We start from the raw sequence: 23866 nt of genomic DNA on the forward strand, positions 1-23866 counted from the left end.
CAGCTCTGATTGGTTGGAGCGTCCTCGCACTCCTCATTCACTCCTCACTCCTTCACGCCGGACTGTTTGGTCTGGAGGCCTGCCACGGTCTCTTTATTAAAACAACTCGAGCTTTGATGGCCTTTCTTTCCGCAGCAGCTGCCAGAAATAATCCTCCAGAAGAGAAACAATCAATCCTCCTCAAATCCACGTTTAAAGGGTGTCCGCTGGTTCGTCTCCGGACACTAATCGCCCGCTTCATCCACCAAAATAGCTGTTTGAGACCCTCGAGCTGTTCCAGAGGAATATTTAGCTCATAAATAACAGCTCTATTAGAAAATATAACAGAGATTACCTTTTAATTTGACAGGATTTCGAGAATGAAATCTGAAATAACAATCTCCGGTATTTTTTTTGTACGACAGTTTAGAAATATTCTTTGCTTTGTTTGTCCTGACAGCTCATATTCTTTGAAATTCCAAACAAAAGAAGCTGAAAAACAGCAAATTACGTCTAATTTTCTTTGTTCACAAAATGTTTCTCTGGCTCAAAAATACAAAAACAGCCACAAGAGTTTCATAAAGGAACAAATTAGCCTAAAACAGCCTTTTATTATTTGTTGAAGGCTTCTTTGCTTTGACAGTTAGCTTTCATAGCAGCTGTCGGCTTTTAAAGCCACAATGTGAGTTTGTCTGTCTGTGGATTGAATTAAAGATGGCTGCCACCACCAGCTGACCTTCGGAAACACAAAAATGGACACAACTCAGTCAGTTTTACAGACATTGAGCTTAAACCTGGAGTGGTAGTAGATGAGCAAGATCTCATTCTGTCAGGCGAAGGGTTTTATTTCCAAGGCTTGACCAAAACGGGAATAAAGGCATCAGTTCAAACTCTGGCATGAAAGGTGGCGGGCGATATGCATTCCTTCGCTGCTCGGCTTTTAATTTTAATTGAAAATGAATCGCAGATACAAACTGCAGCCTCACCAGAACTCAGAAATACTCTGAGTCTGAAGTAAATCTACTTCAATTTGCTTAACTCTGAGTTTACAGAAGCTATTTAGTGCTGATTGGAATAAAAAAACCTTTTTTAACCCTTTTGAATTTGATGTTGCTGTATATAAAACCAACTCACCCAGTTCTAAACTGCATCAGTGAAATACAAACAGAGGCAGTAAGTTTCAGATTTGACCTCTCAAAGGTGTCAGAAGTTAATTAGAGCTGTTCTGTGTCTTGGGCTTAACGGCTGATCCGTCCTGGTCTGTGATGTTACCGGTTCCTGTCCGGGTAAAAGAAGACGGCTGCGTTTCAAGGACAATGGTGAGGTATATAAAGAGTCAGGAGCTTTGTTGTTGCAGGGTGACAATCCTGCTCTGTGCGGAGGCTACTGTGCACAACCTGTCCAGTGTTTCACTCCCTGCTCTGCTGCAGTAACTGTGAGTAGAACTGTGTTTTAAAAAAGGTTTGAAATCACTGATGTGGCGCTAAGAGAGGCGATTCTGTTCCAGGAGGGAAAGGAAAATGAACGCCGACGGGGAAATGGCCATCTTTGGGCCTGCAGCCCAGTTCCTCCGTAAGTCTGAGAAGGAGCGAGCGGAGGCCCAGAACCGCCCGTTTGACGGCAAGACGGCGTGCTTCGTGAGCGACGAGAAAGAGTTATACGTGAAGGCTGAGGTCCAGGACAGAGCAGACGGCAAAGTCACGGCGAAGACCATAGATGACAGAGTGAGTGTTCATTTAGAGATTACTGACACCTTTTACACATGTAGCACATTTTCAACACATTTAAGATGGAAATGCAGCCAACCTAAAACAACCAGAAGTGTAATCTAATGCTTATATTAAAATAAAATTTAAAAAAAGTGTAAATAAGGAACGCTCCTTAGCCACCCTGACACTTTCAGGTACTTCGGCTCTCTGAAATACTGCCTCCTTTTCTGGGAAACAACCCTGAAACTCCTGAAATGTTTATGGGCTGTGGAGCAATTATCTGCAGTCGCTGTCATCAACAATCAGCAGTGTTATATAAAGGGTCATAAATGTGGATCAGAGGTCATCAGAGTGGACAAATGTTGCCCCAGTGGTCTGAAACTGTCGTGAGTTTCAGTAAACTAATTAAACTAAAACGAGGATTTGTCAGAAATTAAATCAACATCCTGCAGACTTTAAGCCTTTAAAGCTCTCATCGTCCAGCAGCATGTTTAGTTTCACTTCACGCGGATGTTTAAATGTATATTTTACAGACCGTAACCGTCAGGGAGGACCAAGTGTTTCCGATGAACCCCCCCAAGTTCGATAAGATTGAAGACATGGTGATGATGACGCACCTCCATGAACCTGCGGTGCTTTTCAACCTGAAGGAGCGATACGCAGCGTGGATGATCTACGTAAGTCCAACAGGAAGCAGGGGTTTAAAGAGCTTTGTTACAAAACGCTACTGATAAGGAATTATTTATCTGGTGCAGATGGACATGCTGATGATAATTATCTCATTCATGGAAAACGGTCAATAAGGATTTAATGATGGATGATATTCTGTTTTTAGATTAAAGTGTCCTGAACATAAAGAATAATCCCAAGATTTTATCTGCAAAAACAAACATGCATAAGCATTACTGAAGTTGAACCAGTGAAGTTTCACGTTTACTTCTCTTCCTTCTTCATTCCACCTCACAGCATATTTTTGGACTTTAGAATAAAACTGATTTGAAGGTTTTGGTTGATGATTAAAACAGCAAATCACCACAAAACATTTTAATGATAGCCAATGAGATTTAAAAATAAAGTACACCAAAAATAACCAAATAATACCAGCAGCTGAGACACAAAATGGCTCCAAATGAAATTAAACAAAGTAATCAGCTGAAGAAGTGATAATTAACCTGCATGAAGCTAATGAACATAAAACTGACCACCCACTTAAATTAAAACAAGTATGATTAGAGAGAGAGGCTCAAAATGTCTGCAGATAAACCCAAAACCTCGACAGCTAAGGCTAAATGATGACACGCGGCCGTGTTTTCCACGCAGACCTACTCTGGACTCTTCTGCGTCACCGTTAACCCGTACAAATGGCTGCCGGTCTACAACCCAGAGGTGGTCAAAGCCTACAGAGGGAAGAAGAGGATGGAGGTCCCTCCTCACATCTTCGCCCTGTCTGACAACGCTTACCAGTTCATGCTCACCGGTACGGCCGCGGCGAAAAGCCCGTTTTCTGTTTTAGCTCCATCTGACTCAGCTCTTCTCTGTCCTCAGATCGGGAGAATCAGTCCATCCTCATCACGTAAGTTTCGTGCAAGTTTGTTGTGTTTGTGAAATCGACCTGAATCAGGAATGTTTCTGGGTTTTTTCCCCTCAGTGGAGAATCCGGCGCTGGTAAAACCGTCAACACCAAACGGGTCATTCAGTATTTTGCAACAATCGCGGTTCCCACAGACAAGAAAAAAGATGCCAACAGCAAAATGAAGGTGAGCTGGCAGAGTCGGTCGTTTGTGTTTTTGGAAGCGGGTTGAGTGAGATTTACAGGTCGGTTCTTCTTCAGGGGACTCTGGAGGATCAGATCATCCAGGCCAACCCGCTGCTGGAAGCTTTTGGGAACGCCAAGACTGTGAGGAACGACAACTCGTCTCGCTTCGTGAGTTCGACCTGAAGACTTCCCTCTAATGAACCTGGACTCTTTAAACCACAATGACGTTTTTAATTACAGGGTAAGTTTATCAGAATACACTTTGGTGCGACTGGAAAACTGGCATCTGCAGACATAGAAACATGTAAGTTCTTACTGAAAGGTGAATCAGGCTTCTGCACAACAAAATGTCTTAACTTTAGCTTTTTGTTTCCTGCAAGATCTGCTGGAGAAATCCAGAGTGACGTTCCAGCTGGCAGCGGAGCGAAGCTATCACATCTTCTATCAGCTCACCTGCAACAAGAAGCCTGAACTCATCGGTAAACCTGCGCTTAGATGCCCAGCTTAATGTCATCAAAGTAAGACTTGTAACTAGATTCTCCTTTCCTCAGATATGCTGCTCATCACCACCAACCCCTTTGACTTCGCCTTCATCAGTCAGGGGGAAATCAGCGTTACAAGCATCAACGACGCCGAGGAGCTGGTGGCGACAGATGTGAGTTCGTCCTGTACGAGCGTGAAGTCAGAGTGTCCCAATCAAAGTGTGGCTTCTGGTGTTTTATCCTTTAAACACAGGAGGCTTTTGATATTCTGGGCTTCTCAGCTGAGGAGAAAACATCTGCCTATAAGCTGACCGGAGCTGTGATGCATTATGGGAACATGAAGTTCAAGCAGAAGCAGCGGGAGGAGCAGGCAGAGCCTGACGGCACCGAGGGTGAGGACGGTCAACAGGCACCTGGGATGGAGTTTAAAGGAAAGAGAAATAGAAAGATGGCTTTTGTTTGTTTGCAGAGGCTGATAAAGCTGCATATCTGATGGGCCTGAATTCTGCTGATCTGCTGAAAAACCTCTGTTATCCCAGAGTGAAGGTTGGAAACGAGTTTGTTACCAAAGGACAAAATGTTCAGCAGGTAAAATTATCTCGAAGATTTATATTTCCCTCCAAAACATGTATTATTCTCAAGAGTTCCCTTATTCTTCTATATAACTGATTGTTGAATCCTGAATCCTTAATTGAGGTTTTAATTATCTTTCAGCAACATATTTGTTTGCTTGAAGCACTTTTACTTCAACATGCAGTTGGTTTGTGTCGCTTTCAGTAGTTTCAGTTTTTATTTATTTGTTTTAGGTTTTTTTATTCCTCAAACTGTTAATCTTTCCAGGTGTACAACTCCATCGGTGCCCTCGCGAAATCTGTGTACGAGAAGATGTTTCTGTGGATGGTTGTACGGATCAACCAGCAGCTCGACACCAAACAACCCAGACAGCATTTCATCGGAGTTCTGGACATCGCTGGCTTTGAGATTTTCGATGTAGGTCTTTGAGATCCATCTGTAGATTTCTCAGGAGTTTAAAGAAATAAAAACTTTATGTGTTGTGTTTAGTACAACAGCATGGAGCAGCTTTGCATCAATTTCACCAACGAAAAGCTGCAGCAGTTTTTCAACCATCACATGTTCGTCCTGGAACAAGAGGAGTACAAGAAGGAAGGGATCGAGTGGGAGTTCATCGACTTCGGGATGGATCTGGCAGCCTGCATCGAGCTCATTGAGAAGGTAACTCCAGATCTGACCTGTCGGACCGGACAATGTGTGAACGTGTTGCTAATAGTTTGGTTTGTCTCCAAGCCGATGGGAATCTTCTCCATCCTAGAAGAAGAGTGCATGTTCCCCAAATCCACGGACGTTTCCTTCAAAAACAAACTGTACGACCAACATCTCGGCAAGAACAGCTGCTTCCTGAAGCCCAAAGTGGTGAAAGGGAAGCCCGAGGCCCACTTCACGCTGGTGCACTACGCTGGCAACGTGGACTACAACATCACCGGCTGGTTAGTGAAGAACAAAGACCCGCTCAACGAGTCGGTGGTCCAGCTTTACCAGAAGTCTTCGAACAAAATACTGGCCATTCTTTACGCGAGCTACTCTGGAACGGACGGTGGGTTGGTTTTACGATCAATGTTTTTGTTTGTTGTTGGTTTTAAATAAAAGGAAACTTATATATCTTTTTTGTTGTGGGTAAAATCTGTTTTCATTGCAGAGGCGCCTGGAGGAGGAAGTAAAAAGGGATCAAAGAAGAAGGGAGCATCTTTCCAAACGGTGTCAGCTCTGTTCAGGGTAAATGTTCAAACTATTTGCATTAATCAGAACTTTTTGAAGAATATTAGAGCAAAGAAAGCTGATAACTTAGACCAATTTTACCATCAGGAGAACCTTGGGAAGCTCATGACCAACCTGAGGACAACTCATCCTCACTTTGTGCGCTGCTTGATACCAAACGAGACCAAAACACCCGGTACTTTCTGATTAAATATATATATTTACCAGAATAAAAAGGCCAGAAATAATTCTCTCTCTGATGCAGGCACTATGGAGAACCCCCTGGTTATCCACCAGCTTCGCTGTAACGGCGTGCTGGAAGGAATCCGGATCTGCAGGAAAGGATTTCCAAGCAGAATCCTCTACGGGGACTTTAAGCAGAGGTAGATAAACTTTTACCTTTAAACATTTCATCGTGTCTGCGTTTACATTCAGGTCTGAAATCCCAACCCAGGTACAGGATTCTTAACGCCAGCGCCGTTCCCGAAGGACAGTTCATGGATAACAAGAAAGCTGCAGAGAAACTGCTGAACTCCATCGATGTGGACCACACCCAGTACAAGTTTGGACACACCAAGGTTTGCATTCATCAGCCAGCTGCTCCGAATCTTTCCGCTGGAGGACCTTTAACGGAGCGGCTGTGATCGATTCCAGGTGTTCTTTAAAGCCGGCCTGCTGGGGGCGCTGGAGGAGATGAGAGACGAGCGGCTGGCCCAGGTTGTCATGTCTACCCAGGCTCTGTGTCGCGGTTACCTCGTCCGCCTCGAGTATCAGAAGATGGTGGCCAGGAAGTAAAATGTTTAACACTTTTAAGCTCCTTTGGTGAACTCTGGAAACCTTAGCTTCACATCTGTAGACACAACTGAGTTTTAGTCATTTCTGTGTTTGCTGAGGTCAATTAGCTGTTTTATTTATTAGATTTAATGACATCTTATGGCATAATGTAAGGTTCATCGAAGCAGTGTCCTGTGGCAGAGCTTCCCTTTAGATCAGGGGTCTCCAACCCTGGTCCTCAGGGCCACCATCCTGCAGGTTTTCCTTGTTTCTCTGCTCCAACACACCTGATTCATGGTTAAATCACCTCTTCATGTTCTGCAGAAGCCTGTTAATCACCCATTGATTCAAATCAGGTGTGTTGGAGCAGAGAGACAAGTAAAACCTGCAGGATGGAGGCCCTGAGGACCAGGATTGGTCAACCCTGCTTTCGGTGGTGACTAAATCTGCAAAAAGACGATTTGGCAGAAGAACAAATTGACCTGGAGCAAGCTGAACTTTAACTGTTCAGATATACAATGTTAACCTTATTAACCCTTCAAATGTCCAGAAATGTTACTGAAAATACATTTATTTAGTCATAAAACGTTCCGTATCAACACGAGCAGCAGCAGCAGCCTTCACTGGCTCAGACGGATGTTTTCCTCCAACAGAGAGGCCATCTTCACGCTCCAGTATAACCTCCGTTCCTTCATGAACGTGAAGCACTGGCCGTGGATGAAACTGTACTTCAAGCTGAAGCCTCTCCTGAAGAGCGCGGAGGCTGAGAAGGAGATGGCCCAGATGAAGGTGGATTTCACAAAGCTCAAGGAGGATCTGGCCAAATCAGAGCACCGGCGGAGGGAGCTGGAGGAGAAGATGGTCTCCATCGTTCAGGAGAAAAACGACCTCCTGCTTCAAGTGCAGGCGGTAAGTTAAACCGTAACGCCGGTGCACTAACTTCATTTCATGGAACCTGATTGGTTCAAAAAGCTGATTTCAGGAAGCTGACAACCTGTTGGATGCGGAGGAGAGATGCGAAGGTCTCATCAAGAGTAAAATCCAGCTGGAGGCCAAACTGAAGGAGGTGGTAGAGAGACTGGAGGACGAGGAGGAGGTGAACGCTGAGCTGACTGCCAAGAAGAGAAAACTGGAGGACGAGTGCGCCGAACTGAAGCGGGACATCGATGACTTGGAGCTCACTTTGGCCAAAGTGGAGAAGGAGAAACATGCTGTGGAAAACAAGGTGAGCCGATAAACTTTTCCTGCATCGAGCTGTTGGAGAACAAATGTTTTATTGTGTTTAAAAACTCTTTAAACCACGACTTTAGGTGAAAAACCTGACTGAGGAGATCTTGAGTCAAGAGGAAAGCATCTCCAAACTGTCCAAGGAGAAGAAATCTCTGCAGGAAGCTCATCAGCAGCTGCTGGACGACCTGCAGTCAGAGGAGGACAAAATAAACTCTCTGACCAAAGCTAAAACCAAACTGGAGCAGCAGGTCGACGAGGTGAGTCCCTGAGAGCACAAACAGATGGACGCGAGATGCGACTGTAAATAACAGAGTCGATCATCTCAGCTGGAAGGGTCACTGGAACAGGAGAAGAAGGTCCGCATGGACCTGGAGAGAGCCAAGAGGAAGCTGGAGGGGGACCTGAAACTGGGCCAGGAGTCCATCATGGATCTGGAGAACGAGAAGCAGCAGCTGGATGAGAAGCTGAAGAAGTAAGGAGGAAATGTTTCGGGTTTGGGATGAAGGCTGCCTTTAAATGATGCATTCATGAGTTTAAACCAATCATCAGTTTTCTTCATGTCAGACATTTAAAATGAGTCACTTTATCGAACAAAACTTATGTTTGATCTGCTTTTATTGACCAAACCAGCTGAGTTTTAAGATGTGTCCTAATTTAAAGACATTTGTTCCACAAAGAGCAGAAAATTTCACTTTTCCTAAAGAGAGGCAGTTAAAACGTAACTGAACCTGTTTTATGAAATTTACCAAAGTTAGAGGGATAATACATAAAATAAGGTATAAAAAGAGACACAGCAGCAAATCTTCATACTGAAATAAAAATAATTAGATATTATTAACATCAAGTATAAAAAGAAGCTTTTTTTGTGTCCCAGATGATAAAATTCTACTAAAATTATTTAAAAACGACACAAATCCAGTTCATTTCATGCTGTGTCCAATAAAAGACCAAAATTAAAAGTTCAGTTAGTTTTAATCATCAGTCACAAGAACATTACCTGACCTTTTAATAAATAATAGGTAGGGTTAGATAATAGTTTTATTTTCCTGATAATTATTCTTCAGGAAACTGAGTCTGCAGCTCAGAAGTGTTGATGCCGTTAAAAACATCTGCTCTTCAGTTTTTACAGCTTTATTTTTAATTTCATGCAGGTAAAACGCTCTAATCTGTGTCAAAATATAAAACCCAATGAATTCAGAATAGCTTACGATTCCTGACCAGGTGCTAATTTAATCTTGTAGAGCGCAGCCTCACTTCTCTGTTAGAAATCTTGAAATGTAAGTTTATTGTTTTCACGCCTGCAAAGCTTCACAGCAGCAGCCGCACAGCTGGATCAACGAGCTTTGCTTCCTTCGACAGGAAAGACTTCGAGCTGTCACAACTGCAGGCGAAGATTGAAGACGAGCAGGTGCTCAGTGCTCAACTTCAGAAGAAGATAAAAGAGCTCCAGGTGAGGAGGACACCGTGAAACAAGAACTGGACATCATCTCCTCCTAGAATCAAGGGCATCAAGTTTGACCGACCTGGTTTTATAACCTTGAAGCTTTTTTTAAATAATAATGATGTTTCATATGCAGGAACTTGACTTTGCCTCTGTAATTCTTCAGGTAATTAATGCAACTCACTCATTCCAAACAGGCCAGAATCGAGGAGCTGGAGGAAGAAATTGAGTCTGAGCGCTCATCTCGAGCCAAAGTGGAGAAGCAGAGGTCTGATTTGTCCAGAGAGCTGGAGGAGATCACCGAGAGGCTGGAGGAGGCCGGAGGAGCCACGGCCGCTCAGGTGGAGATGAACAAGAAGCGAGAGGCCGAGTTCCTGAAACTACGCAGGGAGCTGGAGGAGTCGTCTCTGCAGCACGAAGGGACGTCCGCTGCTCTGCGCAAGAAGCACGCTGACAGCGTGGCTGAGATGGGAGAACAGCTCGATAACGTCCAGAGGGTCAAGCAGAAACTGGAGAAGGAGAAGAGCGAGCTGCGGCTGGAGCTGGACGACTTGTCCAGCAACATGGAGACCATGGCCAAGGCTAAGGTGGGTGACCAAACCCAACCTGTATCTCACTGGGCCGAGACTGTTGGGACGAGGGAGGCTCCAAACTGTTCGAGAGGGTTCCTGTGAGTCTCAGAGCTTGAACTAGTCGTAAATCCATCTCAATTCAGTTTCTGTGAATCAGACAGTGTGAGACAACTTTGTGAGGGGTTGGGGACTTCTGAGACTAAATCGGGACTGATTGGAGACGACACTGAAAACTGAAAACTGGACATTCTTGTTCGCTGCAGCAGGAAGGAGACCTGCAGGCTGGACCTCCTCCAGCAGCTTCTGCACTTCTTCTCCTCAGAGGTCCGAGGACAGTCTTCATACTGTCCACATTTCTTAACTGTCACGCTTACCTGTTGCACCATTGCTGTATGACATTCTAGCTACTATAGCACGTCTAAAATTAACAGTTTTGTCATTAAAATGTCATCCAAATGTAGCAATGGTGTGAAATTTATGCGTACTTTCTGCAAATTTTGGCCCAAACTTTCCTCGGATAAGTCTATTTTCTCTCACAACCCAGTGAGATACTCACATTAATGTTTAATGTTCTGCTCCATGTCACCAGATAAGTAACCTTTCTTGTTTTTCAAACTTAAGATTAACTTGGAGAAGATGTGCCATTCGCTTGAAGATCAGCTGAGCGAGGTGAAAAGCAAAGAGGACGAGCGTCTGAGACTCATAAACGATCTGTCGAGTCAGAAAGCTCGGCTGACGACAGAAAACGGTGAAGATCTTTTCATCCCACCTGAATAATCCTGCAAAAGTTCAATATTCTCACAGATTTGTTTGTGAACTGACCTTGCAGCTGAGATGGCTCGCCAGCTGGAAGAAAAGGAGTCCCTAATGTCCCAGCTGACCCGAGCGAAGCAAGCCTTCATTCAGCAGATCGAGGAGCTGAAACGACTTCATGAAGAGGAGGTGAAGGTGAGGTCTGAGGAAGCACACACACATCTGGGAGAAGTTTAAAGCTTTAAATGTCTGCTTTCCTTCTGCTAAGGCTAAAAACGCCCTGGCTCACGGTTTGCAGTCCTCTCGTCACGACTGCGAGCTCCTCAGAGAGCAGTACGAGGAAGAACAGGAAGCCAAAGCTGAGCTGCTCCGCTGCCTGTCCAAGGCCAACAGTGAGGTCGCTCAGTGGAGAACCAAATACGAGACCGACGCCATCCAGCGGACCGAGGAGCTCGAGGAGGCCAAGTAGGAACATGTGGCTTCATGACACGCAGATGTGTTGGGGAAGGCTGTGACTCAGCACACGTTCTCCTGCAGGAAGAAGTTAGCTCTGCGGCTGCAGGACGCAGAAGAAGCCGTGGAGGCCGTGAACTCGAAGTGTTCCTCTCTGGAGAAAACCAAACAGCGGCTGCAGGGAGAAGTGGAGGACCTGATGATGGACATGGAGAGGTCCAACTCTGCTGCTTCTGCTTTGGACAAGAAGCAGAGGAACTTTGACAAGGTTGAACAAAACACCCTGAGACGTTTCATTATCTTATAAACTCCTAACACAGAAAAACTGACAAAAGAAGCGAAGAAGTTTATATTTATAATAATAAAAACTTATTTCAGTCCTTCTCTCCAGTTGTTGTGTCTAATCCTGGCCCTCCAGGGCCACCGTCTTGTCTGTTTTAGTTGTTTCCCTGCATCAACACTCCTGATTTAATGATTGAATTACCTCTGGAGTTCTGCAGAAACTCGTTAAGGAGGGACAGTGGTCCTCAAGGACCAGGAGTGGACCACACTGCTGTACAACATGAGAGATGATCACAGACTTTAAACAACCATCTGAAGAAGAAAAGGGTGGAGAGGAGTCAAGTGAATAAGAATAAGCTGCAGAAATCGAGACTTGAAGAGCTTTTTACGTCAAACACCTTTCATCAAGAAATTCTTGTTAACTTCTTATAAAGAAGAAGAATAGAGTCATTTAACTACATGTTCTGCAAACTTATCCTTTTTGTCAAGATTTTAGGATGAAGCTAAGTGAAAATATATTAATTAGTTTTTATTTATTAGGATCCTCTTTGTGCTTCATTTCTAAATACTCCACAATAAAAACTAAGTAATGTGAGGAAACATTTCCAAACCTATTCAATAAGAATTTAACCATCAGAGTTTGTCTTTTACCTTCAGGTAGTGTCAGAGTGGAAACAGAAATACGAGGAGGGCCAAGCAGAGCTGGAGTCGGCTCTAAAGGAGGTCCGCTCTTTGGGAACGGAGAACTTCAAGATGAAGAATGCCTTCGAGGAATGTCTGGAACAGCTTGAGACTCTAAAACGAGAGAATAAAAATCTGCAACGTGGGTCAAAGCTGTTTCTGAAGCATTAAGAGGATTTGTCTGTGGTTACAGAAGATAATTAAATTTCCTTTTTCATCCCAGTGGAAATAATGGATCTCACTGAGCAGCTGGGAGAGACAAGCAAATCCATCCACGAGCTGGAAAAGTCCAAGAAACAGGCTGAGCAGGAGAAGTTGGAGGCCCAGGCAGCTCTGGAGGAAGCAGAGGTATGTAGAAGAAAAATAAAATCATCGTAATTTCTTCCATCTCTGTTTGTGATCCATTTCTCCCAGGCCTCCCTGGAGCACGAGGAATCCAAAATCCTGAGGGTCCAGCTGGAGCTGAACCAGGTGAAGTCTGAGGTGGACAAGAAGATATCTGAGAAGGACGAGGAGATCGAGCAGCTGAAGAGGAACAGCCAGCGAGTCGTCGACACCATGCAGAGTAATTTGGACGCTGAGGTCCGGAGCAGAAACGATGCCCTGAGAGTGAAGAAGAAGATGGAGGGAGACCTGAATGAGATAGAGGTCCAGCTGAGCCATGCCAACAGGCAGGCAGCCGAAGCTCAGAAACAGCTGAGGAACGTTCAGGTTCAGCTGAAGGTGGGTCGTCTGATCGCTGCAAACAAGAAGAGATGGTTTTATAAACCTAAATGCTTCCTTTTAATAACTTTAGGAGGTTCAGATCCACCTCGACGATGTCTTGAGGAGCAACGATGACCTGAAGGAGCAGGTCGCCATGACTGAGCGCAGAAATAACCTCCTGCAGGCCGAGGTGGAGGAGATCCGAGAGGCTCTGGAGCAGACTGAGAGGAGCCGGAAGCTAGCCGAGCAGGAGCTGCTGGACGCCAGCGAGAGGGTTCAGCTGCTGCATTCACAGGTTCAGATCCTGCAGGTTTACACGTCACACTTCAGGCCCAGAGAAACTCAGACTCTTCCATCTCATTTTACGCTGACGTTTAGTTACCTTGCATTTGTGACAACACTAAAGTTGGCTTCAGAGAGTCTCCAACTTGCCTCGAGGTGTTTTGACATCTGCAGAAAACATCTGAGGCTACAGTCCTGAATGATGAGGTCTAAATACCACCCTGATGATGATAAATACGATTCTCCAGCAGATTAAATCATAAATATGGGGGTGGGTGCAAAGTGGGCAACAAAATAATGTGCATGGCCAACAATACAGTTTTGCAAGCCGTGCACATGAAAATAATCCGTGCACACGGCTCACCGGTCTCAAACACTCTGCAGAGGATAGCTCGAGATGAGTCTCCAGCTGGTCTCCAGCAGTCGCAGCCCAGTGAGATCCTGGCTTTAGCATTTCTGTAAAGAAACGCCGTAATCAACATGTTTCTGCTCTCTGTTGTCAAACCAACGACTGGCTCCAGAACACCAGCCTGCTCAACAGCCGGAAGAAGCTGGAGGCGGATCTGTCTCACGTTCAGGGCGAGATGGACGACAGCGTCCAGGCGGCGAGAAACGCTGAGGAGAAAGCCAAAAAGGCCATCACTGATGTGAGTGGAATTCAAGGTTTATAAAACTGAAACTTATCTCAGGAGGTGCAGACACAGCAGGAAATCTCCGTGTTTAGTGTGGACAGTTTGCAGCTTGACTCCATCTTTCAGGCTGCCATGATGGCAGAGGAGTTGAAGAAAGAGCAGGACACCAGCGCTCACCTGGAGAGGATGAAGAAGAACCTGGAGGCCACCGTGAAGGACCTGCAGCAGCGTCTGGACGAGGCCGAGAACCTGGCCCTGAAAGGCGGCAAGAAGCAGCTGCAGAAGCTGGAAGCGAGGGTGAATTATCCCGCCTGGATCTCTGGTTCTGTTCTCAGTCATTCCAAAGGCCTTTAGACGTTTGGTCTCTGGTCTTTGTTGCAGGTGAGGGAGCTGGAGAACGAGCTGGAAGCAGAACAAAAACACGGGGTTGAGTCTGTGAAAGGTGTGCGCAAACTGGAGCGCAGGATTAAAGAGCTCACCTATCAGGTAAGAACCTCAAATATTCAGTTAACTCAAGAGAAGAAGATCCCTGATTCTTCTTCTGTTCCCACTCACAGTCCGAGGAGGACAGGAAGAACCTGATGAGGCTGCAGGAGCTCGTGAACAAACTCCAACTAAAAGTTAAAGCCTACAAGCGTCAGGCTGAGGAGGCGGTGAGGAGCTTTCATTCTCAAACATCAGCTGAAGTTATCTTTGTGACTTTTATTCATCGTTTATTTGGTTTCCGACAGGAGCAGCAGGCCAACACTCACCTGACCAAACTGAGGAAGGTGCAGCACGAGCTGGAGGAGGCCGAGGAGCGAGCCGACATCGCCGAGTCCCAGATCAATAAAATGAAAATAAAAAGTCGAGACATGAGCAAGGTGTGTTTCTCCTCTGATACATCCCATAAACATGTCTGCAGTCACCTGGCTGGAGATATCAGCTTATAAAGGAATACTTTTTAAATGCACTACATATTAACAGGTTGCTGATATGGAACTTGCAGTGTTTAAAAACTATATTTACACAAATAAACGACCTACACCACGCTGAGGGGGATCTACAGACAGATCTGTATATGCATTCTTATAAGTGAACTGTAATAAATTATATCTTTCTTCATTTACAGGCGAAAGACAGCGGAGAGTAATCAGGACTGGCTGCTGCAGAGACAGAAATATCTGCTGGGTTTGATTTTGAGGTAGTCTGCAACATACTCTTAACCTCTTTTTTAAAGTCACTTTGTGTATTAGTTTATGTAAAGAAAGAATTTCAAATCCTATCCTTGTTGTAGAAAAACTGTAATGTTATTTTCTACCACTAAAAGGCACCAAACTGCGACAACTCTTTAAATTTGACACATTGTGACTTTAAAAAGTAATTCTTGGCATTTTGTGTGATAGTGGATGTATGTTGCCTTAACTCAATAAAATCTTAAAATATTCAAATAAAAGAGAACTTTAAAAGAGATTTATTTCCTTATTTCCTCCTCCCGGCCTCAGACAGGGGTGTCCTGTGAGGGGGTACTTTGGGACTGGGGGGTCTCAGCTCTCATCTGAAAGGCCTCTTCAGCTCTGATCGTTAGTTGGGACTTCCAGGCTTATAAATCACTGTTATAACAATCAAACCACTAAGGTCGTTGAGGTGGCCCACCCCTCCATTCTGTGATCATTAGGGTCTTTATCACTTGGGAAACGCTTCCTAACGAGGCCAACAGGAGCTGTTTTGTTCACGTTTCCTGGACAACTGGGAGCGAACACCTTCTTCTGCAGAATGTCTGAACTCCCCATCAAAGATAAGACGAGGACCTCTGGAGTGCAGAGTTTTCTCCTCTGCATCAAACGGAGCCAACTGAGGGTTTCTGGGTAAGAAAGGGAGGCGTTTCAGACCCAGGACTCACTGGAGTGACTGAAATTTATCCTTGGAGTCCCTCCTTTTAAATTGAAGGTCTGAGGATCTCTGCTGAAGCTGTTGGTCTCACAACCTGGTCTTAGGTGAAGGTAGTTGGATGGATGGATGCATAGATGCATGGATGCATGGATGGATGGATGCATGGATGGATGGATGCATGGATGCATGGATGGATGGATGCATGGATGGATGGATGCATGGATGCATGGATGGATGGATGGATGGATAGATGGATGGATGGAAGGATGGATGCATGGATGGATGCATGGATGGATGGATGGATGCATGGATGGATGGATGGATGGATGCATGGATGGATGGATGGATGCATGGATGGATGGATGGATGGATGGATGGATGGCCTCAGAGCAAAGCTCCATCAAACCCACAGAACAAACAAAAAGTCAGCATTAAACTCTGTTGGCACAGAAACATTAAAAAAAGATCATTTTTTCTGTTTTCTTGTGGTGCTCGGCTCCCGTGGGACATCTCGCTGAACGGGGATTAAATCCTGCACTCCGAGCAGACTAATCTATCATTTGTGCACCGAAGCTGCAAGAACAGCAGCACCTATAGAGTCCCGGGTTTGGACTGACAGCACCATTGATCTGCCCACAAACGGGCCGGCTGTAGGAGGTGCTGGTGGAGCCCTGAGGCGCAGCAGATCAATCCTGAACGCACTCAGTTCTTACCGGGTGAAAGTGGCTGAAGCAAACGCAGCTTAATGGGCTCTAATGGTAAATCTGAGCTGATACGGTAAAAATGTCCCCCCGTGTGGCAGAATGTGGAGGTTTGTCAGCTCTGAAAGTGTTGGAAGGTGGAAGGACGTTTGTGTGTCTGTCAGCAAAATATCTCATAAACCACCGGATAAATTTTAATGAAACTTTCAGGAAACAATGACCGGATCTACATCTATGACTGATTAATGTTTGGAGCGAACCCAGATCAAGATGGCTGCCATAGTTAGCTGATTTTAAAAACACCAAAATGTCTATAACAGTTAATTCTACAGACACTGACCTGATATTTGGTGTGGTAGTAGCTGAGAGTCAGTCACAACACAGACTCTTATTTTGAAGGTTTGTCCAAAATGGCTTCATCATTTCTCAACACAAGATGATCTCTGCATGAAATCTGGCGGGTGATATGCTTCAGGGAACAACCTGCTCAGCTGGACAAACTAACGAGGTTTTAAAATAATCTCTGAAACAGGAAATCGATCCGTTCCACTTTGGGAGCTCCATCTGCTGGCGGTCCGAGCTCAGATGGCCTTTTCCTCCGGGAACAAGCGTGACGTTGGGACTCGTGGAGCGGGACCACTGCTGCGTTTGGCCTTCTGATCCGGTTTCTAAAGGAGGAACTCAGCAGGCGTTCAGGTGGAAAAGATATTAATAAATCAATAGCAGCTGGTGCAAAGATCAAAGCCTCGCTCTGTCGTCTGCGGCAAATCAATCCATCCTGAAAGATCCTGGGTGGATGTCAGCAGGTTTTTATTTTTATTTCTTTTAACTTCTCTCTGAAGGCAGTTACTCAAACCTGCAGCTAATGCACCTTTAGTCCCTTCTCAGAGCTGCACGTTTATAGGTTTACCTTTCTCTCTTTTCAAAATAAATGACCGAAATTATAACATTTGAGAAAGTTTTATTTACACTAATGGTTGCTTTGGACAGAGAAGATGCACAGTTTTTATAAAGAAATATTTCAGTCCTTTTTTAAATGATGCTCAGGTTTTAATTCTTCTTATTAAGTTAATTTATCTGTTTTTAGAGGAGTGTTAAGTTTAAAAACTGAATCCTGATGAAAGGAAACTCAGGTTTTTGACTTCTTTGGGGACATTTCTTGTCTTTAAAGTCTGACTGAGGTTTTCTAAAACATCCTTTTAAATGTAAAGACGACCTGTTTGTTCTGCAGAGAAGAACAGAAAATCAGTCCTTCGGTTCCTCCGAGCAGCAGAGGAGTCCCGCCACAGTTTCTGTGGCTTTTTAAGGAAGAGAAAACAAGAAAAACTTGGTATAAAATCCCCCAACAGCAGCCGAACACATCATCACTGCATTCATACGTTAGAATCTTAAATAGAAAGTAAAGCCGGAGGATCGGGCTGCAGCGGTGCAGATCAGACCCGTCAGTCCGCCGCGCTGAGGTTTAACGTTTAGCTGCCGCTCATTTCCCCTTCTTAGCTTTCCTCATGTGTGCTGCTATGGAGCCGCTGATCTCTCCACTTCTTTTATTTTGTCCGTAATAATCGACGAACTCTCCGTCCGGTCCCACCAGGTACATGATGATGGTGTGATCAACCTGAAAAGCAGCAGACGAACAGGTGAGGCCGAGCGTTCGGCTCCACAGGCGGGTCAACGAGCCGCAGGCCGGGACTCACGATGTAGTCGTTGTCGTCGTCCTTCGGCCCCTGGCTGTAGTAAACTCTGTAGGCTCTGGAAACGTCCTCGACCTGAGCCTTCGTCCCCGTCAGACCGATCAGCTTCGGGGAGAACTCTGAACAGAAACCAGATCGGGACACTCTTCCTCCGTTAAACAGGATTTATGGGTCTGTAAACAGTTTCATTCTAGGAGCAGATCCATGTGACGGAGATCTGAGAGGAGCCACAAACCAAAACCACCGATGCTTTCCACTCCAGAGTTATCTTGATGTTTTTACACCAATTTTCTGATCAATATCTGTAAAACTGACTGAGCTCCAGCTGTTTTGTGTTTATTAAAGTCGATCAGGCAGAAGCTCACTGAGAGCCTCCAAAATGTCTCTAAATGTTTCTGATTTTTAACTCAGTTTATCTCTAAAAGCAGTCAGAGTCGTAGCAGGCGCCTCGGACCCTTCTTGGTTTTATTTCAGCATCATTTTAAGAGAATTGGAGCTGAAGTTAAACTCCTGAGTGGAAGTTCTCCTCCGACAGAAAACAAGTGTCTGAAAACCACGTCGATAACAAAATATTTATTCAAAACTGGCCTATTTTCACCTAAACAGCACATCACCAACACCTGAAAACTAATCTGTATTTAAAATGAGTCCTGATATCTTTTATTTATCCACCGGGTTGGTTTTGCACTCTTTGTGTTCTCTTATTGTTTCTATGTGTGCAACACTTTTAAATGTGTGTTTGTGAGTAAATTTGGTAAATATGACTTCAACCCGGTCAGTTTTACAGAGACTGAGCTAAAGTTTGCTGTGGTAGTAGCTGAGAGTCCTCCTCAATACGTACTCCAAGCCCTAACTGATTCTTAGTCCGCTGCATTGGTTTGACTCTAAGCCTTCACTGATTCTCCTGCGTCTGAGCCACATGGACCCGGTTTGACCCGGTTCTGTTCGCACCTTGGACGTAGGCAGCCATGGCCTCCGGAGTGTCCCTGTCGGGGTCGATGGTGATGAGGATGGGCGTCAGCTGAGGAAGAGACTTGATGTCATCTGCAGAGAGAGAGACGGACACAAACGGGTCGCTGAGCGGATTTTCTTCGAACCGACTCTGATTTTGGATTAAACGCCGGTTTTCTCACTGATCTCATCCACCACTTCGATCATCTTCTCGATTTCGTCCGGGCAGATGTCGGGGCAGTGCGTGAAGCCGAAGTAGATGAGGAGCCACTGGCCGAGGAAGTCCTCGCTCTTGGTGGGCTTCTTGTTGTGATCGACGAGCGAGAAGGGGCCGCCCAGCGCCGGCCGGCCGATCGATCTGTTCCGCTCCTTTTCCATCACTGAAAATCAGAATCACGAGGCATCACGGACACAAAGTCTGAGGAAACACGCGACACGCCAGCCAGGAAAACTCACACTCCTCCTTTTCCTTCTTGAAATATTTCATCCCTCCCAGCAGAGCGCCTCCGATGGCAAACGTCATCGCTAAAGACTTCCACGTGACGGGCTTAAAGGCGAAAAGGACAAACACAGTTCAGACATTTTAATGTCAGTTTCAACACAACGCTCTTCAAAACGAGCAGGATGCTGAAACTGACAGAAGCTAAAAGCAGCTTAAAGATGCAAATCTGTGGCTAAAATGAGCAGATATTCAAAATAAAATGAACGTGAATATTGTGAATATTACCAAAACTGGAGCTAAAAACAGCAGAACATATGTTGAATCTAAAAATCAGCAAATGCTAAATACAGTAAATAAAATGATTCAAACTGTAGCTAAAAGTAGCGTAAGAAGACAGAAACTGAAACAGAACATTTCTGAAGGAACTGAAGGGATCTCTGTGTGTTTCTATGGGGAAATATTTGTGAATAAAAACAAATATTTTGAAAAATGAAAAAGCTACTAGCCATTTCCTGAATGAGCTGAACGGCTGAAACAGCCGAAATGGTGACGTGCAGACAGAAGCTGAAGGATGAGTTTAAAGGTGATGAGCTGGTGAAGCGGAGTTAAATGTTTTGGAAACAAAGAGGAATTTTAACCCTTTTCAATATTAAATAAATTAATAAATGAAAACTGAAATCAAACAAAGGAAATGTTTCTGGAATAAAGCAAAATAAATAAGCTCAAACTTTAAAAGTGTTGTCTGTAATTTCAGATCAGAAAAAAACAAATAATCTGAAGCAAAATGTGACCTTTTTACTTCATTCATTATGATCTTTTTTATTCTTTAATTAATTTAGAAGCCCTTTTATGTGGATTTCCACTTTGTTCAGCTTGATTTTAAATGATTATAATTTAAACTCTTCGCAGGAGCAGGGGTTGAATAAATTAAATAAAGCCTGAGAGAGATTTACCCCAGACTTCTTGGACTTCTCGCCTGATGAAGGCGGTGGAGGAACTGATGCAAATGTCCTTGAACCACAGAGATTCAGCCTCCATGTTGAGCTGCAGGGCTGCCATTGGCTGACACTCACCTGGCAGGTACACAGAAAAACAAGTGCTTACAATTAAGACATGATAATAGCAGTTTATTCAATTTATATTAAAAAGATCAGGGTGTCATTTACAATCACTACCAGGTTATGACGGTTATTAACAGATTAAATTAAATGCAGCTATTTCTTTTTTTATTATTAAGAAACATAATTAAATGAACGTTTACATCATAAACTATGAAGCGGGAAATTCTAACAGTACGAGCTGATTAAAGTGGACTCAAAACCAGAGTTAAATAAAGGCTTAAATATAAGTTAAACCGAAAAAAGCAGAAAATTGCCTTTTTTTAAATGGAGTTTGGTGAGAGAGCCAAACACCTGCAGCTGCGTCGACCTACCCGGAAACAGTAAGCTCCTCGCGCTGACGGAGCGGGTTCCCTCTGGATGAGACTGTGTGCCAACCTGACGGCTCGGTTCTGTAGAACTTTATCGTGAAACAACCGGCAGCCCAGGTTCTGATACAAGGCACTCATGTTTGTTTGGACCTTGACGGAGCCGCTATGATGATAACCCGGAAGTGATTGCAAGTTTCATAAAACTACATAAAAAAGGGGCGGAGACCTGCAGCTCAAACTTCTGATCTCCGGTCAGTTCTTTAAATAGAGATAGGTTAAAATGCTAATGCTAACGCTAAATAGGCAGATCTGAGATCCATTAGAAAAAAACAGCGTCATGTGACTCTTCTTCTACGCTTTTTTTGTTCTCTCTGCTGCCACCTACCGATGGAAACTGGTAATACACACAAAACACCGATTTTGTTATCAATTTTATTTATTTACACATTGCACTTCATTTGGTAGAATACTTTCAATTCAATGTAAAAAAAATACATAATAAACCTTTTATAGAAATACAATCTTCACAGCGAATGAAATACTGTTCGCAATAATCACTGGATTACAAAATATATTAACAAAAAATAAACATTTAGTGCACTTCAGCTCTTATGTTTATATGATCTACCAAAGCAGCATTTTATGATGAATGATTTTCAGTCCAACAACAAAAACAGGAATGTTTTCACAGACTTGAAAACCGTCTAAATTGCAGTTTTACAATGTGACGGCCAGTTTGATCTCAGCTCCTTGTTGATGTAGTAGTAAAGCCAGGCCACGATGGGGAAAACTGCGATGGCAACGGCTGTGGAGACACGCAGCATCCCAACAGGAGCTCTGACGTAAACGAGAGAGGAGGAAAAAATGATAAAATCCACTCAAAGGCTTATTTTATTAGTGACGTAAATTAATAAGTTTTAAAAGTAAGTTACCTTCCAGAGTGTCGACACAAGAGAAGCCAGACAGTTGTCAACACGAGACCAGAAAATTCTCTAAAAGAAGAAATAATAACCTAAAGCACATGCTAATTGTTGTCTTCTCTTTATTGTTTATTCAGTCACTAAAAACAACAAATAGGGTAGTTTAAATATAGCATTTAATGAAACATAATAAACTTCAGAATGATTGAAAATGATTAATTATTTTATTGGTTTGTATTTATATAACACCAAAATGAATTTACTGGAAAAATAAATCACGTTTTAGGGAAATTGAGCATTAGTTTAAATGAATGTTAATTGTTTTTTTCCTTAATTATTTAAAGAAAAATCTACCTGCTTGATTATGTTCATTTCTGAAAGAATAATTACATCTGATTCCATCAAATGAATAGCTTATCCTGCCCAAATTAAAATATTTGTGTAAGATAATTATAAAACAGAGGCTGGTTTAAGAGTTGGAGGATGTAGGACATGTCTTACAGAAGAGTGGGTCTGAAAGCAGAGGTCAAAGGTTATAATTTAAGCCTACCTGCCCTCTTCCTGCTGGAAGATCTGAGTGATGTTTTGTGAGTAAAGTTTCCATCCCAACATGGAGATCACCGTGCTGCAGATCATCACATGCAGGTCAGCAACTCGCCTCCAGGTTAGAGTCTCTGCGGGGGAAACAGCAGGAAAATGACCCTAAAAGGTTAAAGGTCAGGATAGACATGCGGCTGCAGTGTGTGGTCGCAGCCACCAGAGGGCGCCCCCAGAACTGCAAAAAGTCCAGCAACTTGTTCAGAAGCGTTTTTCAAACAGGAAAGGAAAATATCAGCAGGTTACTTTGTTTTTATATGTTTATTTAAAAAGGTGTTTGATCTTAAACAGACAGTTATAAACTTAAAGGTTCTGCTCGTACCGGTCACGTGCGGTCTGAAGCCAACAGAGGCACTCAGGACTGCAGGAACACCGTAACCCACCTGGAACAGAAATATGTGAAAAACTGTCCACCCAACCCATCAACACCAACAGGTCCGAACCACCTACCATCCACAAGCCCGCGTCCGGGTCATTAATCTGCAGAAAAAAAGAAAACACAGTTACTGGGATCCTAATTTAAAGCAAAACAATCCTTTTCAAAATAAAAGACTAACCTGAACGTAAGATGCGAGAGCGAAGAACAGCGACATCACAGCGTTGCAGATCTGCCAAACAACAGGAAGCCACGGCTCCTTCTTCCTCTTCTCCTCGTTACAAACTTCTACCATTGTTGCTCTGGACCGTTTCAGACCCCGCCCGGGCCTGAGGGACGAACAGGCGAGACTGAACAAACGCACCCGACCGCCGTCCTTATTGAAGAGCGAGGGTTCGCTCAATATGATCACCGTCAGCTGGAAGATGCGGCGACCCGCCGGGAGGAGAGCAAATGATTTCCTGTTTTTAAACCGTTAAAGGGGAAACACGGGTAACGTTGTTTATTTAAACTTGATATCTGCATCTAGTGATTCGTAAAAACAATCCAAATTAGCCCAGATGAGTAAATTACAAAGAATTAAATCTTAAAGCGTTCGTCAATTTGAACGCCTCGGTCGACAAAACGAGCGTACCTTCCCAGAAAACCCATGAGGGAGACATCCGGTACCTGATTTCAAAATAAAATTACACTGACGATGTAGTTAGTAAAATAATAGATTAAAATAATTATTAATGTCACTGATGGTAATAATATGGTTGGTGTTAATATTATTAATATTAGTATCACCAGTTTATTTTTATTATTAAAATTTAAACAAAATGTATATTTTAGAAATTCTGCTATATTGATATCCTGAAATATCTTTTCAATTTTAATTGAAATTTATATAGACATGTTAAATAAATACCAAAATTGTGCTTTATCTGTTCATCTTCAGAATTCGGATTTTATTGGGACGCTGTTTGTTTTATTTTGAAACCACCGCCACAGACATCCGGTTTCCGCCCGGGTAACCGCTGCTAGCTTGACGCGCTCAGTGGATGTTGACATGTCAGCTGATTGCGGCTCGTAAAGCCTCTTGTTTAGTTAGCTTAGCTCAGTTGGGTGTTTGTTTTTTGTCATGAGATAGGCGGCCTTTCACCGAGCCGCACAGTTTGACGCATATTTACGGTTTCGGCGCACTTCCGGTCTCCGCCAGCCGCCTCCCGGGTTGTTGTTCTGCGGGGCGAGGCTCCCGCTGGTGAAGCTGTGTGTGTGTTTTTTTTTCAGGGAGGGCAGGAGGAGTGAAGTTCCCAGCTTTCTGCTGCATTGCAGCCCGGTTGTTGCGCCGCCGATGGAATTCAAACACACAACAATGGCGACTCCCGGTCCAAACGGCTC

The 23866-nt window shown here is 43.9% G+C and overlaps 3 protein-coding genes across 3 annotated transcripts; 1 reads left to right on the forward strand and 2 right to left on the reverse strand.

The window, feature by feature from the left end:
- Positions 1-1343: 1343 nt before the first annotated feature.
- LOC108243226 (myosin-4) lies at positions 1344-14984 on the forward strand. Its single transcript, XM_037978719.1, has 40 exons — positions 1344-1414; positions 1487-1703; positions 2222-2365; positions 3009-3165; positions 3234-3261; positions 3337-3471; positions 3504-3612; positions 3685-3748; positions 3825-3923; positions 3996-4099; positions 4180-4318; positions 4396-4514; positions 4767-4916; positions 4989-5159; positions 5232-5538; positions 5641-5717; positions 5808-5895; positions 5965-6082; positions 6154-6277; positions 6354-6490; positions 7127-7382; positions 7456-7698; positions 7784-7960; positions 8030-8175; positions 9063-9153; positions 9342-9731; positions 10338-10464; positions 10546-10664; positions 10738-10934; positions 11007-11190; positions 11862-12027; positions 12109-12233; positions 12300-12608; positions 12682-12885; positions 13394-13519; positions 13631-13801; positions 13886-13990; positions 14062-14157; positions 14236-14367; positions 14616-14984. Exons 2-40 carry the CDS (start codon positions 1500-1502, stop codon positions 14634-14636), a joined length of 5859 nt encoding a protein of 1952 aa, XP_037834647.1. The 5' UTR covers positions 1344-1414; positions 1487-1499; the 3' UTR covers positions 14637-14984.
- A 2034-nt stretch (positions 14985-17018) lies between these two features.
- LOC108243227 (protein SCO1 homolog, mitochondrial) lies at positions 17019-20918 on the reverse strand. Its single transcript, XM_017428518.3, has 7 exons — positions 20594-20918; positions 20115-20234; positions 19176-19266; positions 18902-19099; positions 18720-18812; positions 17772-17887; positions 17019-17692 (listed from the first exon to the last, which is right to left on the reverse strand). Exons 1-7 carry the CDS (start codon positions 20726-20728, stop codon positions 17558-17560), a joined length of 888 nt encoding a protein of 295 aa, XP_017284007.1. The 5' UTR covers positions 20729-20918; the 3' UTR covers positions 17019-17557.
- A 111-nt stretch (positions 20919-21029) lies between these two features.
- On the reverse strand, positions 21030-23860 carry tmem220 (transmembrane protein 220). The gene is made up of 6 exons (XM_037978720.1): positions 22665-23860; positions 22558-22587; positions 22430-22490; positions 22061-22184; positions 21523-21582; positions 21030-21427 (listed from the first exon to the last, which is right to left on the reverse strand). Exons 1-6 carry the CDS (start codon positions 22776-22778, stop codon positions 21295-21297), a joined length of 522 nt encoding a protein of 173 aa, XP_037834648.1. The 5' UTR covers positions 22779-23860; the 3' UTR covers positions 21030-21294.
- Positions 23861-23866: the final 6 nt, after the last annotated feature.

This window comes from Kryptolebias marmoratus, linkage group LG12, assembly GCF_001649575.2.
Source record: "Kryptolebias marmoratus isolate JLee-2015 linkage group LG12, ASM164957v2, whole genome shotgun sequence".
Taxonomy (NCBI): domain Eukaryota; kingdom Metazoa; phylum Chordata; class Actinopteri; order Cyprinodontiformes; family Rivulidae; genus Kryptolebias; species Kryptolebias marmoratus.